We start from the raw sequence: 16,259 nt of genomic DNA, 5'->3' as shown, positions 1-16,259 counted from the left end.
TGTTGTTCCTTGCGGGGTCGCCCTGTAGTTGAGCAGGTATTCTTGCAGCTCTGTTTCCCAATTTCTTCCTTCTATTGCTGCTGCTTTCACAGTCTTCTTTATGTTTTTGATAAATCTCTCAGCCTCTCCGTTGGCTTGCGGCCACAGAGGTGTCACTCTGTGATGCTTTATTCCGTTTGCTCCCATGCAGCTCGCAAAGTCAGCGCTGAAAAATGGGGGTCCATTGTCCGTTTTGACCTTCAGTGGCACTCCATGAATGGCAAACATTTCCAGCATTTTCGCTGTCACTGTGGGCGTGTTCAGCGAAGGCAAGGTTGCGACCATGGGAAATCTTGAGTACTCGTCTACCACAACCAAGAGGTATTTTCCACCGGGAAGAGGACCTGCAAAATCTGCTGCCAGAGTGTGCCATGGCCCTGGAGGTAGTTCTGTCATCTGAAGAGGTGGTGGTTTGTCTCTTGGAACAGTGCTCTGGCAAGCACGGCAGTCCCTGATCAGGTCCTCCACCTTTTTGTCCAGACCGGGAAACCAATTTTTTTCCCTTATCAGCTGTTTCGTCTTTACGATACCTTGATGTCCTCTGTGAGCAATTTCTATCGCTCTCCTCTGAAGCTTATCTGGAAGTTCTTCAGTTTCCCGAGTCCGGTGAAGAGACTTGGAAATTCCCTCTCAGGATCTACTCTTGACTTCTCTTCAACGCCATACTGCAGCTGTATAAGTCCAAGGTTGGTCGCTGTGCTGTAGCTCAGGAGGGACGCGTGTTGTCCTTTTATGACGTACACGTTGGTCTCCGTTGTCTTCTCCCTAGCTTTTATTGTTGCTCTGAACATTCCCAGCACTGGAAGGACTTGGTTCACTCCGTACGGAACCAGGTGAATGTTGGTCTCCTGCAAAGGTGTTTTCAGGACGTCTCTCCACGCTCCTTCTCCAATCACGTCAACTCCTGCTCCAGAGTCCACGCAAAATTCCATTCTGGCTCCTTCTATCTCGACAAGCACAGTAGGAATTTTTGAGTTCTTTCCTTGCACGTAGTACAGTTCTTCTGGGTCATCTTCTGGGTTGTTTCTCTCTCTGACCGTTCGCACTTCTTTGGGCGTCCTGCACATTTTGGCGAAATGGTTCTTCTTGTTGCAGCTGTGGCAAGTGGATCCCCACGCAGGACATTTCTCTCTGCCTCCCTCGTGCGGCCACTTTCCTCCGCAGCATGTGCATCTGCCACTTGCAACCTTTGGTTCTGCTTTCTTCTGCTGTTTCGGCCACTGTTTCTTCTCTTGGGTCACCTTGTTCACCTTGTTCACTGCAACTGGCAATTTCTTCTCCATGTCAGCTGCTTGTCTTTCGGCGTTCTCAAGGCTGCGACCTTCAAGCAGTAGCCGCTCCAGCGTAATGTCTGGGTCCCGCAGAGCATTCCTTCTTAGGATCGACGACGTGGTTCCCTCTATCACCTGAGATAGGATTTCTTTGTCCACATCGCCGAACTCGCAGGAAGAAGCTAGTTGGCGTAGGCGCACGTGAAACTCGCTGATATTTTCTGTTGCCTCTTGCTTCGCTTGTCGAAACAGATGCCTTTCGAAGACAGAGTTTTTCTTGGGCGCAAAGTGAGCCTTCAATTTCGCAACAGCCGTGTCGTAGAGAGCTCCGGTGTTCGGAAGAGTAAGAAAAATATCATGGACGGCTTCTCCGGCTAGGTGCAGCAGTAGTGCTCTTTTTCTCAGATCATCTGTGATATTAGCCGCAACGAGGTAATTTTCAAATCGTGCATGCCACCTCATCCATCTCGAGGAGACTGATGTCGGGTCCACATACGGATCGAAAGGAAGAATGGTAGGAACTTGGGCTTCCATCCCGATGGCTTACTTGCTCTCTTTCGCTGCGTCCTTCTGTAGGAGCTCCTTGGGCGTGGCTCGTCTCGTGATCTTTTCTTCGAGTTTCTATCTTCTCTAGGCGTGCTGTTTCGCAGGGTCTTCTCGGTATCCCCTCAGGGATCCCATCCTCGTCGCCAGAAATTTGTAGTGTTCTTGCTTCTTATTAAAACACTCAGTTAAACGGATACTGGGTTTATTGTGAAAGACGAGATGCAAGCGTACAACCTAGCGCCAGTGCGCTTCCTTTCTCCCTCTCCGCGCCTCCCGCGGCCCCGCTCCGGCCGCCCGTGTTTACGTTTGGGTTTCGGTTTTCAAGCGTACGCCCAGGGACGGTGGCGCCGTCTGGTTTATCCGTCAGACACCACACACGTGTCAAGGCAAAATTGCGCTGGTCAAGTGGAAACTTGAGCGATTGCATATCTTCGAATTGACAGGTGTGCCCACCGTTGTGAACTAGACTTTCGAGTTCCACAGGAGTCTGTTGTGGTAGTCTCCTGTTCACAGGCGGTTGGAAAGGCATGTTGTGTGCGCGTTCCTGCGCGCCCGCTTTACGTGGAAACGCGCGTCTGGGAAGGCTAAACGGATCACGAGGAAAAAAGCTATCCTTGCATTATTTTAAATTACTCGCCTTTGGCCACTCGATCATTCCATTAAGGTGTAATAAACGTTTTCACTAGAAAAGCTGAGAAACATAGAACAAACTCAAATGTTTTGCTTAGGAGTGTCAGTGATAGACTAAGTATCTAAACAGATTTGGAAGTGCACTAGCTACAAAACAATGGCCAGCAACCAGAAGCACAGTACACCGGGCGGTTGCTTTATATAGTCACTAGCACGACATAATTTGGTTATGAGCAAAAAAATGATGCTACGTTTGCTCAGATATCTGGACTAATCATTAGAGATGAATTTAAACTTGCACCAGTTTCATATAATAAAAGCAGCATTTTTGAGCAGGAAAAATTGTGTTGTTTATAGTGGTTTTAAACTACAAAGAATTTTCCCGCACTTCGGCAATACTACGAATCCTTGAACATGTTCGCGAACCGGTTCAGAGCTTCCGAAGCGGTTCGTGAACCTGTTCGGTACGTCATTTAGTAGTGTCCGAACTGAACCGGAACGAAATGAATTTACCCAAACTATGTGTTTCAATTAGACACCCTGGTATAACGAGAAGGCAAACAGGCAAAACGGAGTTGCCCTCCGACCACCGTGTTGTAGTTACCTGACGCTTCACAAAATAAAACTGTGCAACAGAGCGTAATCGTAGCGTTTAGTATCACCGGCAGGGTTTCTTCTGACCACTACTTTGCTATTTTCAGGCGCCCTGGAACCGTCGTCCATTCACTGCTCCTGTAAGTCTAACATTTCGAAGCGGCCACAGCACAAAACATCATTCCTTCACCGCTCGCAGTTTTATAACGGGTTGTGGTTCTCTTTTGCTGCCTCTTACCTGACCTTTCTCTCTTTGGGCTCCCAACGCATTGCTCGGCGCAGGACCAGACCAAGCACATTTTCCGTAGACGTCAGGTATTGCTACAAAACCAATTGGTTATATGCTTCTGTTTAAATTACGAACGTTCTTGTCCAACACACGCCTCCTCTGGACCTCGTTGCCTGACAGTGTTCGCACTACCTGTTGTCGCAGGTACAAGCCCAAGGATCAGCCGCAATCAAGGCCTGAAAAGAAGCCAAAGATCAGTAAAAGACTGCGGAAGCCCAGCGAGCCGAACAAGAAGCCGTAGGTCATTCGCTGCTGATACGCGTTCTTCGGCGTTCAATGTGCAATCATCTACTGGATTTGTGCAAGAAAAGCGAGGGCTCTAAGGTTTTTGGAGATGAAAACAATGTACATCAAGGGATCCTACAATTTTCATGCATATGTACTAGCGCTTGAGGCTTAAGCCGCGAAAATCTCTTGGTCTCGTGTTGTTTAACGTCTCTGCGAGGCGAGCGGGAAGAGGCAGACATCAAATGGCAGTAACGTTACGAAGAACGAGGACGTCTGATATCAGCACGCGCCACGCCTGCGCCGTAGGGGAACGCTGCGAAGCGCAGGTCGTAGCTGGGTGCATGGCTGTTTGAGCTTGTGTGTGCGCACAGGCACCAGCTACGGCGCAAGACAAGGAAGAGGCGACGCAGAGGGTAACAAGCGAAAGAGGCGACCCTGTGCAGTGCCAGCTGGACGCCAGGGGCCCCCGAGTCTTGTGTGACAGCGCACCGTCTTCGCTATCAGCAAAGGCACGGCGATGGGGCTGATCACGGGGCGTGGCATGCGTGAGCTGCTCGGGTGGTGCAGCAAGCGTCACGTCGTTACGGTAGGCAAACAGGCGTATGAGACTCGTGCTCTTACGGCGGGTCTGCAACCGATCGCCCCTTCTCCTTCCGCCGTATTTGCTACCGACGTCATCTCCACAGTGGGAAATCGCAAGTTGAGCTTGCATACTCTGTAGTTTCCCTTGCTCTAACGCCGCTGGCATGCAGCCTGGTGTAATTATCGCGTCCAAGTTGTGTGTAATGTTTCCCTGCTCATCTCTGGGCGCGTACATCCTGTCTTTGCCGATGGCCAGCTTTCTCTTACTTGCTTTCAAGCATACCCCTATTTGCAGCGTTTCCTGGACCACTGCTACAACTACTACACCAACGTGTACACTAGGGTGGCGAGATCTTTCTCTGGTGAAGGAGTGCTGTTTGTGTCCCTAATAGCCTTCCTAGCATGGTAGGAAGGCTTCACAGGGTAGGAAGATATCTGGGGTTAGGGTTACGTCCGGAGCGGGCAGCCCTATATACCTGCATGGGCTGAGCATAGAGAGCCAGACGAAAAATAGCGAGGGAACGAGATACGTTCACCGCCGACGACGCTGTCGCGCCCGCGTTTAGGGACACTGAGCCACCATTTGTCGGTTTTGAGTTTTACACGCGCGGTTCCGAAGGAGTGAGCTGACGCGCTGGCTTACTGGTGAGATTCACTGACGTCTCGCCGTTGGAAAGGCAAGCTACTGCCATGCTCAAGTCTATAGCTACGAAAAATGGCTAGCTAGAAGCTCAGCTGACCAGAGAACTGAGCTTCTCAGGTGACGCTCAGCAGGCTAGTTTGAAGCTGAGCTCGCGCAGCTCTGTCCAGGCACGTCCGCCATGAATGGAATTAAGTTTCTGGAAGTTACGTCAGATATACGTCAGTAAACAATACGCACACAAAACAAACAAATGTCCGACATGCATGTCCGATAAGCCACTGAATCACCATCCCAGTAAATCCCGCGTCCAGGTTTCTTGTAGAATGCTGCTGGAGGAGTGCTTACGCAGTCTTCACCGCGGGTGTCTACTACCCACGTGGCTTCAACAATTTCGTGTGCACGTTTGCCGCGATACCTTCTCCGTACCTGCGCATTTTCTGAACGCGGAGGGCATTTGCAGGATTTGCGGTGCTCAACCTAATGGCTTCCAGTTCCAACTTGGAGCTAGCAGGCATGCTCTCTGTGGCGCTCATTTTGGCGTCGCCCGGTTTGCCCTACTTACGCCTGACCGCAGCTTGGACACCCAAATGGAGCGGTTGCTTTCGGCAGGCTACCAGCAGGCCTTGGTTTCAAGCATTAGCGAGGCAGCACTAAAAAATGTCCGCTTGAGTAACAAAAACGAGATGCAAGGAAAAATGTGAAAGGAGCCCCTGAGGGTCATCCCCCAAAACAACTGTTTCCCACCTGATCGGCTGAAAAACTGGTGTGCGGACCGCGTTTTCGGCCGCAAACAAAAAAGTTTGTATCAATACGCCTCCGCGCTCCAAGGTTCGATGGATGACTAGGCACGCAAAGCGTTTCCTGCCGCAATAGAGTTGTTTATATAAGGTTCCCGTCGCATGCGGTCGTGTGTATAGTGGGGCAAAACGGGTGATAAGTTAACGAGTACCTGAAGAAGCCTGCCTAGTCCCTCCGAGTTGGAACTGGAAGCAATTTTGACACGCTCTGCAAATCCTTCAAATGCTCCCTGCGTTTACAAAATACGAATGTGCTGAAAAGGAGGAGGAATATACTTTTATTGAGGCCCAATCCGACATCGTGCGTGGAGGCAGACCAGTTGGGAGATTCCTTAGTCCAGGAGTCCCTGGCTCTGGCTGGCAGTCCGGGCCCGTCTCACCAAGTAAGCTGGGAGCCGGGTTCAGAACTGCACAGCTGCGCCGCCCACTGTGAAGGGGAGGGGTGGGGAGTGGGAGAGAGGTCGGGTGTGTGGGAGCATTCACATACTATGTGATAAAGCGTGCCCATTTCGGGGCAAACTTGCACTGTGGTGAGTGAGAGGTGGGGAAGATCAAATGCCAAAGTGTATTGTGAGGGAAGGTCCGGGTCTGAAGTTGACGGAGAGTGATTTCATCGGCTTTTGTTAGAGACGGGTGAGGTGGTGGGAAGGTGCGACGAGAAAGCTTGTAGTGTGTGAGAATATCCTTGTACGTGAGTAGGGGGTGGGCATCCAGGGTGGGAGGAGGGGGATCGGGGGCAATGGCCTGGTGAACCACTTCTCGGGCCGCGTCGTGCGCCGCTTCATTGTCAGCCAACCCACAATGGCCAGGAGTCCATAAAATGTGGCACTCCTCGGGAAGGTAAGTGGAGTGTTCGATGATCTGTAGGGCAGTGCGAGGAAGTAAACCTTTTTGAAGATGCGGACAGGCTTCCTGCGAGTCCGTGATTGCTGTCGCGTAGTCCCGACGAGTGGAGGTAAGGGAGAGCGCAATGACTGTCTCTTCCGCTTCAGTTTGTGTTGAGACCCGCATGGAGGCAGTGGCGATAATGCGTGTTGGCTGTCGAGAGGGGCGACGGCATAAGTTGATCGGTTTGGATATGGGGATGCGTCCACGTATAGCGTGTCTGGAGGATGCTGATAGTGGGTGCAGATGTAGTTGGTGCGGGCGGTGCGGGGTAGCGGGGCGACTTCAATACGAGCGCGTAGTAGGGGGGGGGGGGGGGGCAGAAGACGTTCTAGGCGGTGAGGCTGAGTCGGGGTCGGATAGCCCAGGCGAGCTAAGGTACTACAGCCAGTGGGTGTAAGCTTAAGGCGTTGAAATTGCGAAGTACGTTGAGATTCGCACAGCTCTGTCCAAATATTATGTATTTCCAAGCGTAAGAACGAATCAATATAGGTGTTAGTGGAGAGTCCGAGTGCAGTTTTGTACGCTTGCCTAATTATAATGTCCCGTTTCTTGTGCTCTGCTAGTTTGAGGGACACGTCAGGAGCTCCGTATGTAAGGCCTCAGATGAGGAAAGCGTGAACCAGACGGGCAGTTTCAGCTTCTTTGAGACCAGTACGTTGGTAGGTGATGCGCTTAACTAGTTGTGCCAATTGAGTAACTGTGCGTTGAAGTGCGAGGATGGTGTGCGAGCCTGAGCCATCTCATGGGATTGTGATTCCGAGTACCCTGAGATGGGTTACTAGAGGAACGGGGCGGGTCTCTATAGTAAGAGCCGGGTCCGGCGTCGTCGCCGTGTGTCGTCCCCGAGTTCTGTGCTGAAGGATTAGCAGTGCGAATTTTTCCGGGGAGCAGGTCAGACCACATTTAGAGAGATATATGGTAGTGATGCCGATGGCTCGTTGAAGTGACTCTTGTTCAGCCATGGAACCAGAGTTGGTCCATATCGTAAGGTCGCCGGCATATATATAGGGCATGGTGGAGGGATGGGACGGTGTCCAGTAGCGGAGGCCGATCTTTGAGAGCTGAAATGACGGAGCCTTGTGGTGTTCCTCGGAGGAGCGCTGGGAAGGAGGGTATGCGTAAGTGGGCGATCCCCACTGTAGTGATGTGGTTGATAAGATAAGATAATCTTTTTCTCCAGAAGAAACCGGAAGGTCGTCCGGGATAAAAGCTGCTAAAGACAGTTTGACAGTGGGCCGGAAACCCTCACTTAAGGAAAGCTCTCACATAGTTGTATAGTCGTGTCCCAACATAGAGAGGGGCCAGGCTGTTTAGTAAGGCGTCGTGGGAAACGTTATCGAACGCGCTGTCGATGTCGAGAGCGAGGATATAATGTTTGTGTTAGTGAGAAGGTCTTCCTTGAGCTGCAGGAGGACGTCTTGGGTAGACAGTTGAGGTCGAAATCCGTACTTCGTCGTGGGGAAGAGGTTGTTATCTTTATGTACGCCGTAAGGCGATTGCAAACCATGTGTTCAAGCAGTTTCCCGAGGCATGAAGTAAGGGAGATAGGACGCAGGCTGGGTATCTCGATTGGTTTGCCAGGTTTGGGGATCAGTGAGATGTCAGCGTGTTTCCAGGCAGGCGGAAGCGTCCCTTGTGTCCAATGATCATTGGTAAGATTCAGGAACTGGTCGAAGCTCGCAGGAGGAACGTTACGTATTAGACGATTAGTCATTTTGTCATGACCTGGTGCTGCGTTGCGCGTGAGGTTGCGGATCACTGCCTCGAGTTCTTCGTAGGTAAACGGCGTGTCCAGCGTTGCGTTAGGGCCACCAGTATAGTCTGAATAAAAAGACAGAGGGGTCTGTGGAGAAAGTTTGTACCTTTGTCGTAAGGTGTTGAAGAGGCCTTGTTCATCTCCTGGGAAGGCATGCATGAGGCGGCGGATGTTATGTTGATTGGTGGTCTTCTTCTCTCGGGTACCCGTTAGGGATCGAAGTAGGTGCCAGGTTTTGCGCGTACTAAGCGTTCCTTGTCACTGTGCGCAAAATTGGAGCCAATTCTGCTGACTTAGTTGTTGGGCGTAGTCTTCCGCTTGCTTTGTGGGGTGAGCTGTACGTAACTTGTGGCACCGGCTGGTTTTGTTACGTTTCCAGCGTGTTACCAGGCTGTGCCTGGCTGTCCAAAGGTGATCGAGGTGCGGATCTAGTGCGATGTACTCGGTCGTGAGCAGGATTCCTTTGGTGTGTTTTTGAAGAGCATGTTTAATGGTGGTCGTCCATTCATCGAGGTCCGAATTGGCGGGTGGAATAGCTTCTAGAGTATCCCGTAAGACTTTCCAATGTGTGAGGCGGGCGGCGCCTAGTTTGGTCTGGGTAATGCCTGAAATGGTGAGGTGAACGATGCTCTGCTCACTTCCGAGAGTATGGGGGGAGTCATTGCCATGTGTATTGGGAGACGTTACGAATAAATGTTGGGTCTGGGGAAGTATCCGAGGGTGACGCTGGAGCCGAGGCAGGTCGGGATGAGGGAAATGTTGCAAAGAGTAAAGCCGTGACGGTGTGCTGCATCCAAGACGGTAGTTCCTGATTTCGCATTGCGCGCGTAACTCCATGCAGTGTGCGGTGTAACAAAGTCGCCGAGGACTACTAATCGGTGGTGCTTAGCTATTTTAATGACATTACGGAGGAGTAGAGGAAGTTCCGGGAGGCTGCCAGAGGGAGGAGAATAGACGTTGAGGATAAAAACACTTGGTTCCTTCTTTCTGGTAGGTAAGAGTTCTACTAGTATGTAGTCAATTGCAGTGCTGAGCGCATGATGTTGCGCTGGGTAGGTATTGTGCACGAACGTGGCGGTGCGCGGCGAGTTGGGATTTTGAAATGTTGTGTAGTCTCGGAGAGAGGGATTGATGAATTCTACTTCTTGTAAGGCGAGTACTGCTGGGGGGTTAGGGGCGATAAGCTGGTGGAGGGACGATTTTGTACGGCGAAGGAGCGACAGTTCTAATGCCAAATGTGAAGGGATGGAGAGGTGGTACATTAAGGCATTATAAACAGCCTGAGTCTTCCTCGATCGCTTCGTCAAGTAGAGTGGTTGTAGGGGGTGGAGGGATAGAACTGGGAAGGCGGTGCCTTTTGCGTTTTACTTTTTCAGCGTTGCGGTCTTGTATAACCTTGATTCGGCCCGACAGCGAGGTGACTTCTTCCTGTGGGGCGGGGAAATTGGTTTGAAAAAGTCGCTTGAGGTCATCCAGGGCAGAGACAATGGGTGCCAGTGCGGAATTGTCGGGCATTGGTGGTGAGGCTGGGACGAAGGGACTGGGTGATTGTGGGAGAAGTGCCTTAAGCTCCGAGAGCTCTTGCTGGAGGGTAGCAATTTGGTTGGCGTTTTCGGCTAATTGTTCTTTTAGTTGTGCATTTTATTGTGCAAGAGTCGCTAGGGCGGAAGATTCAGCCGTTAACATCGTGGTTAGAGGGTAGGGCAAGGGGGGAAGGGGTGGACGCGCACGCGAAATTTGGAAGCGCGAGTGCTCCTTCAGTAGCCCTCTACGCAAAGGAACTTGGCAATGTGGTCTAGTAATTTTCTGGGACGGCGACTCAGCGGCTGCATTTGCATATGTGACATTTGTCTGCCAGTCTCGCGGACTCTTCCCGGCGGCTGAGTACATTGCGCGCGGAAGCAGGTCTTCTTCGGCCCCAGCCGCTCAAAGCTGGGGCGTTTATGCAAGTTGCAACTGCGGTGACGTCCCCGTCTTATATACCGCAGCTGCGGCCTCAGAACACACAGAACACTTTCAGGCACCGTGTCTGCCTCTCTGACCTTGCACGGACTGTTCCGTTGTCCATGTTTGCGCACTTGAATTTGCCTGTTTAGTCTTGGGCCGCATTACAACCACTTGGTAACTGCACAAGCACGAGTGCAGCGCCAGCACTATTCGCGCCTGCCAGTCAATGTCGCCCGCCACGCAGTAACAGATTTCCGCATTAATTTCGTCTCTCAGTGGAGGATTTTGTTTTGTACTGAGGCGTACTGATGGGATGAAAACGTGCAATGACCCATCCAGAAAGTCTGTTCCACTCACTGCGACTCTGTCGCTACTACGAGGATGCTGTACGTCACATCATTCTCATGGCGGGAGAAAGTCTTTCCTTGGATTTTAGTACTCCGAAGTGACCGCTCTGATGAGCCTGCATAAAAATGCGGGCCAATCGAAAAGTGCCGCACACGAGTCGAGTATGATGCCGTGCCAACGGTTACCATGCGGCCGCCCCTTTAGTCCTATGAACAGGCACAGCGGCGGTGAAACTATCACCGAACGGCGAACCCCGCCAGGGGCACTTAAAAACTTGCACGCGAGTCCCCCGCATCCGTTTACCTTCGTTTCAGGCCCGTTGTGTTCAACCGCAGGAACCAAAGCAGCTCCGTAGGCGTGCCGACCGAGCGCTCTGATTTCACGGACAGCATGGCCGAGATGGAGGAGGAGTTTGCCGTGCCCGTTTCCTCCAAGGTGGTCCTCATGTTCGTCATGCACATGAGCGTCATGCTGCTCGTGCTGTACTACTTCTACCGATACCTCGGTGCGTGCTGGCCTCGCCGACTATGCGTCAGGACTAACTAAACGCCATTTGCCTCGTGTACCGTGGCTGCTTGCAGATGTCATCTGACATGCAGTGCATAGTGCTTTAATGAAATACATTCTCCTTATCCATGGTCTAGCCTTACCTAGGAGGAAGTGTTGCTGATCCCTTAATTTATAAGTAAGATCTCGCCACGCAAATCGAGTGCAACAATTGAAACTGTGCATCCAACATTGCCACAGTACGGGGCTCAGAATGTCCTTAAACTAATTTCATCGTCCGCTTTTTACAAATATCTTATGGTATTTTTAATATGAATGTAGTTCGCTCCTGTATGGCCCTCCCATTCTAGTTACTTTACGTGAATTTGCAAGTTTGTCAACATTTTAGAAAACTAATACCTCAGCTTGCGGTGTGGGTCTGACTCAGAGGTTCCCCCACACGCGACTGCCGCGTCTACGGTGCCGCCGTGGGAGGCAGGTGTGACGCGAAGGCAACCTACGCCAACCTCCGAGAGGGTTTATTCCCAAAACCACCTTCGCGCTCCCGTCTTCTACGTCGTCGATGTACACCGCGTTGTTTGAGCGGCCGGAGTTGTTTTGCTGCGGCGCTACCGGTGGACGATGGTCGGTGAAGCGTAGAAGGAAAGGAGCCGGGTTGCTGCGACGCCGCACGTCCTGACGTCCTCGCTCGGCGCAACCACCGGCCTGCACCAGGCACCGCAGCCGAAGCCCTCCATTCGCCCTCCGCGCTGGCGCATCCCGTGAGTCGAAGCGGTGGCGTCATCTCACAAGGGCGCCAGAGAACCCCTCTGTGGCCGCAGCTGTTCTCCAAGGCCACCGACAACAGCCGCGCAGTCGTACTCGTCTCCGAGCGCCGCAGGCGCATCGTCCGCACCAAGTTGGGAAAGCGGGTTTTCACAGTTCACAGACCCCTGAATGAACGCCACTAGAATTCAAGCGGCGCCGCACTGCACAAGAGTCGTTGGAAAACCTCAATACGCCAACAAACGTCCTCGCCATGCCAGTTCACCCAAATTTTCGCAGTGTGATGCCTGTCACCGCGAAGCTCGTTTAGAAAACCCGCAAACGCGTTGCACTGCCTCGAGTCTCTGGTGGTTGGGAGGCACAGCAGGTTGGCAGATCTAGGAGTAGCCGGCAGCCGCAGCCGAAGAATGCGGAGGTCGCTTGCTGACGCGACCACCGCTTTCGAGGCTTTCTCCCCAAGGGCGGCGCCCACAGCGGCTGCTCCTGAAAACCTCACGCCGCCTGCGCCGGGCCTCCCGGGCTCCGTGGCTGCTTCGGCCAACTGCACCGCAGGGCGGTGGCGCGAGAGACCGGGGCAGCAACTGCCGGGGTCCGGCCCCGCTCAACACGATGCGCTCGGTGCTACCTTCACACCAGACGTTCACGAACGGTGGACGAGCCCTAATGCGCATGCGCCAACCAGGCATCAAAAAAACAAATTAAGCGACTTTGCCGCTTGTGACGGTTGCCGGATGTGACGTCAAGAACGATAGCTAGCTGAATCTTTACTCTCGTATGGGTTCACATTATACGGTACTTGCTCGGAAAACAAAAAAACAATAAATTAATCGAGTAATTCGAAAAATAGTCAAAAGCATAACCTACGGTACAGCGTTAGATAGCGTTGGTACAAAGGAAAAATACCAAGCCCTGGGTATACTACCAATGAAAGAACTGTTTAAATGTGTAGTGTTGAAGAATCGCTATTTCAATTTCACTAAAGAGTTTCGGGTTGCGGTAAGAAAGAGCCTGGCACTGCGAAAAACCGAAAGGTATGTAAAACCACGAGTGTACAGTAACTATGGAAAGAGTACGAAACTACTATGTTCCGGAAATATTCAATGAATTAACTGATGAACTATGCACGATAAACTCGAACTGGAAACTGAACAAAGCAATAGCAAAATGGTGTGGAGGTTTAATAAACACTGAGTAGGTAATGCCACTTGACATGTGGGGATTTCTTTACCGCCTTGTGTTCAATTTGTTTGTATTCATGTTACTTTATGTTTATACGCTTTCGAGGTCGAATTGAATTGTATTCCTGTGAGTGTGCTATTGGTATGTTCATTTCATAAGAGTTCTGTAACATTTAATTTCGTTTGATGAATTTTTGGGAGCGAGAAGACGCTTCTTTCGTGTGTGCGCTTTATGTGTTATTTTGTTTTGTAACGCAATAATACGAGAGAATTATTGCGTTACTTTTCATGGAAATGTGCTGTTGTTTCACCAGCTGCCTGGTCACTTTACAAGCACTGCGTGCTTAGATTGACCAGAAAATTAATCCTGTACAGAAGACGGATAAATAAATGAATGAATGAATGAACGAATGAATGAGCTGCTGTCGACCTGTGGTCCGCTTCCTTCGCTGCGCTTCTCGTCGTGGTTTTCTCTGTGACCACGGGCTTTGTGCTCAGTGGTTTGGCTTGCGATTGTGGTGAGGGGGCTCCCGAAGAACTTCTGGAGAGTACTTATGGTAATGAGCAGCGCATGATTGGAACGCTGCGCGTGTGCGGCCGCCTAAACTGCGCGTATCACGTTACGACGGTGACCACGGACATTCTACATCACTTCTGCCGCCTCGGGTTGCGGGAGTGATAAGTGCGCTCCCGACGAACTTCCGCGCTGCGTATTATTAGAGCGCCGTGCTGAGTCCGCCTACGTGTGAGTGCGCGTATGCTTTCGATTTCAAACACAGCTGCTACCGTGGCCAACTGCAAGCGATCGTTCGTGCGAAACCCATGTCCCCCACCACACGGTCATTGACGCAGAAATAACATATGACAAGAGTGTTGCGATCTACAAAGATGAATCCTGCGCCTCGCTTTGGTGCGTCGAACTCTGTGTCTTGCACTCACTGCTCACTGTCATAACCTCTTGAACATTATATTCAGGAGGCCGTGGTACTAGATATTCTTGTTATGTCATTGCAGCGGGCTCTTGGCGCTCGAAATGAAGTTTTCAGTTATAGACGTTAATTTCGTTGGACTCCAGAGCGTTGCTTTCCTGACGAGTTGCTAATGTGCTTTTCTCCGTGCGCCGAATTCGCCTCGTCGCGCAGATGTATGCCCCTAGCAAGGTAAAACACACACCAACCGACGCTCTCCACTGGCGTTACTGCCAAAGGTGTAATCCGTACATACATAGAACTTGTTACATGACGTTCAACTCCCTTTACACGACGGCAAACGTCGTTCCTTCCACGCTTATAAAGTTGGTTCGTAACTCGCATGATGTCGCCCAACGCCGCATATAATGTGTGTTCATTATTCCCGCAACTTCTCACCCTGTGTTTTGTACACCTAAGATAGGGAGCTTCCACAGGAGATATGTTTCTGTATATCCTCGAACACAAAAAACAGTTTTGAACACCACATTGTTTTACGTCCACTGGTGACGGCGAATTGGCGTGTAATGAACTTGAGAATTGTTTAATGAGTAAAAATATCAGAAACCAATGTCAAAAACTAATATCAAAACCAAAACCAAAAAATATTTAAAAAATGTCAAACCAAAAATAAAAAAAATCAAACCAAAAAATCAAAAACAAAAATCAAAGCCAAAAAAATCCAAATCAAAAACCGAAACAAAAAATCAAACCGAAAAACCAAAACAAAATATCAAAAAGCAATTTACTTCTTTTTAAAGCAAGTCTTTCTACCTTACAGCCAACGGTTCTTTCGCGGCGTGCGGGACAATAAATTCTCAACGCTGCGGAGGCGGCGGCAGGGGGTGGGGGGGGGGGGGGGGGGCGGAAGGTTTCACCCACGGAGAACACTGTATAGTGTACACTGCAGGGCGAATTTACCCAGCGCTCCCCGCGCGGAGGTGCCTGATCGCCGGCGGGCTCGTCGGCGGTACGGCTTTGCAGTCTGCTTTAGCGACAGTTGTTTTGGGCCTGTTTTGGCGCAGCTTTGCGTCTATTGCGCGCTTCCTTCGCACGGCTTGGTTAACTTGTCCGACAGCACCTCCTGGGTAACCCGGACCCGAGTGAATTAAATGGTAGTGCGGCAAAGATAAATTGGTCGCAGCTAGAACAGGACCGGGATACTGGAGAGTAATAGGAGAGGCCTTTGACCAGCAGTGGGCATAGATAGGCTGGTGATGATGATGATGATTATGACGGCAAAGATAAGTTAAGGATTGGTTTGCAGGACCGGACAACAAAATGTAGAGACCACATACAGACATCTGCCCGCTGGGGAAACGCTACCTTTTGCGCACGTACTGCTTGCCACGAATGGGACTCCGTTTTCTAAATTAGTGAATACTAATTCAGTTGGGTTTTAAGAGGTATTACAAAAGGCGAAAGGAGCAACTGGTTGTGATCAATAGCGAATATAAAAGTTCCTTCAGCTTTCTCGCAATTTTAAAACTTACTAAACTAGTTTAAATCAGCATAGCTCACATTCCGAATTATTTCGGTGTCGGCCTAGCGTCGCGCGGTGGTGTACCCCGAGCGAGCACATCAGCATGGTCAGGTTCAACTGTCTCACCCTTCGAAAGACGCTACTCTCCGTTTTCTTTCTGCCGACGCACGGTCGGGCTGCAGCGGCGGCGTCCTCCGCTCTAGCCCGGCCGTGGCCGACGCTGCTGCGTTCGGGAGGCCGCCCCCGCGAATTCCAGGTTAAATGAAATCTCTGGTTTCGCTGTTTGTAGACCCACGTGTGTGAATTCAAGTGCCGTTGCATGGGAAATTGTTGTGTGTCGTTTAAAGCTTTGCTTTTCAAACCACCATCACAGCGTGGACTAGTGCCAATTTCCTTCGTAAAGCATAGTTTTACGCGGAGTCGCTAAATCGGTGACATTTTTGTCATGGAGTGCAGTCGTTTCTTTTCCGACGAGATAGCAGTCTTCTATACAATGCTAGTTTCGACTTGGTTTGTCCGACCAATCTCGTGGTTCTACTAAAGTGGCTTCTGTGATTTATTCTAAAGCGTCATTAAACCACAATTTCTGGGCATATTCACCATAATTATCATCAACTTCCTATTTACGTCTACTGTCGGACGAAGCCTGGCATTGACCTTCCCCGCTCTTCTCCTGCGCTTCCCGAGTCCGTTCTTGGCCTCCGAATGTTATCCAATCCCGCCATCTCGTCCATGCCCTTCCCCTTATTTCAGAACCGCCTGTTGCCCTGGTGGTCCACAGGTTGGGAATTGCTCTCAAG

At 50.9% G+C, this 16,259-nt stretch overlaps 2 protein-coding genes across 2 annotated transcripts in view; one reads left to right on the top strand and one right to left on the bottom strand.

The window, feature by feature from the left end:
* Window positions 1-16,259, top strand: part of LOC144176012 (signal peptide peptidase-like 2B) — a 105,964-nt gene that overhangs the window by 38,082 nt on the left and 51,623 nt on the right. The window contains exons 5-8 of the mRNA XM_077705110.1: window positions 3,188-3,220; window positions 3,363-3,395; window positions 3,514-3,606; window positions 10,894-11,063. Coding sequence (XP_077561236.1) covers window positions 3,188-3,220; window positions 3,363-3,395; window positions 3,514-3,606; window positions 10,894-11,063 — 329 coding nt within the window. The remainder of the gene's footprint in view (window positions 1-3,187; window positions 3,221-3,362; window positions 3,396-3,513; window positions 3,607-10,893; window positions 11,064-16,259) is intronic.
* LOC144173771 (uncharacterized) lies at window positions 594-1,966 on the bottom strand. Its single transcript, XM_077702042.1, has one exon. It carries the CDS (start codon window positions 1,842-1,844, stop codon window positions 594-596), a length of 1,251 nt encoding a protein of 416 aa, XP_077558168.1. The 5' UTR covers window positions 1,845-1,966.

Source organism: Haemaphysalis longicornis, unplaced genomic scaffold (genome assembly GCF_048455015.1).
Source record: "Haemaphysalis longicornis isolate Haplotype H1 unplaced genomic scaffold, Haemaphysalis longicornis Haplotype H1 scaffold_3, whole genome shotgun sequence".
Lineage (NCBI taxonomy): Eukaryota > Metazoa > Arthropoda > Arachnida > Ixodida > Ixodidae > Haemaphysalis > Haemaphysalis longicornis.
The sequence above is the reverse complement of the archived record's forward strand: the minus strand, read 5'-3'. Positions and strand labels throughout refer to the sequence as shown.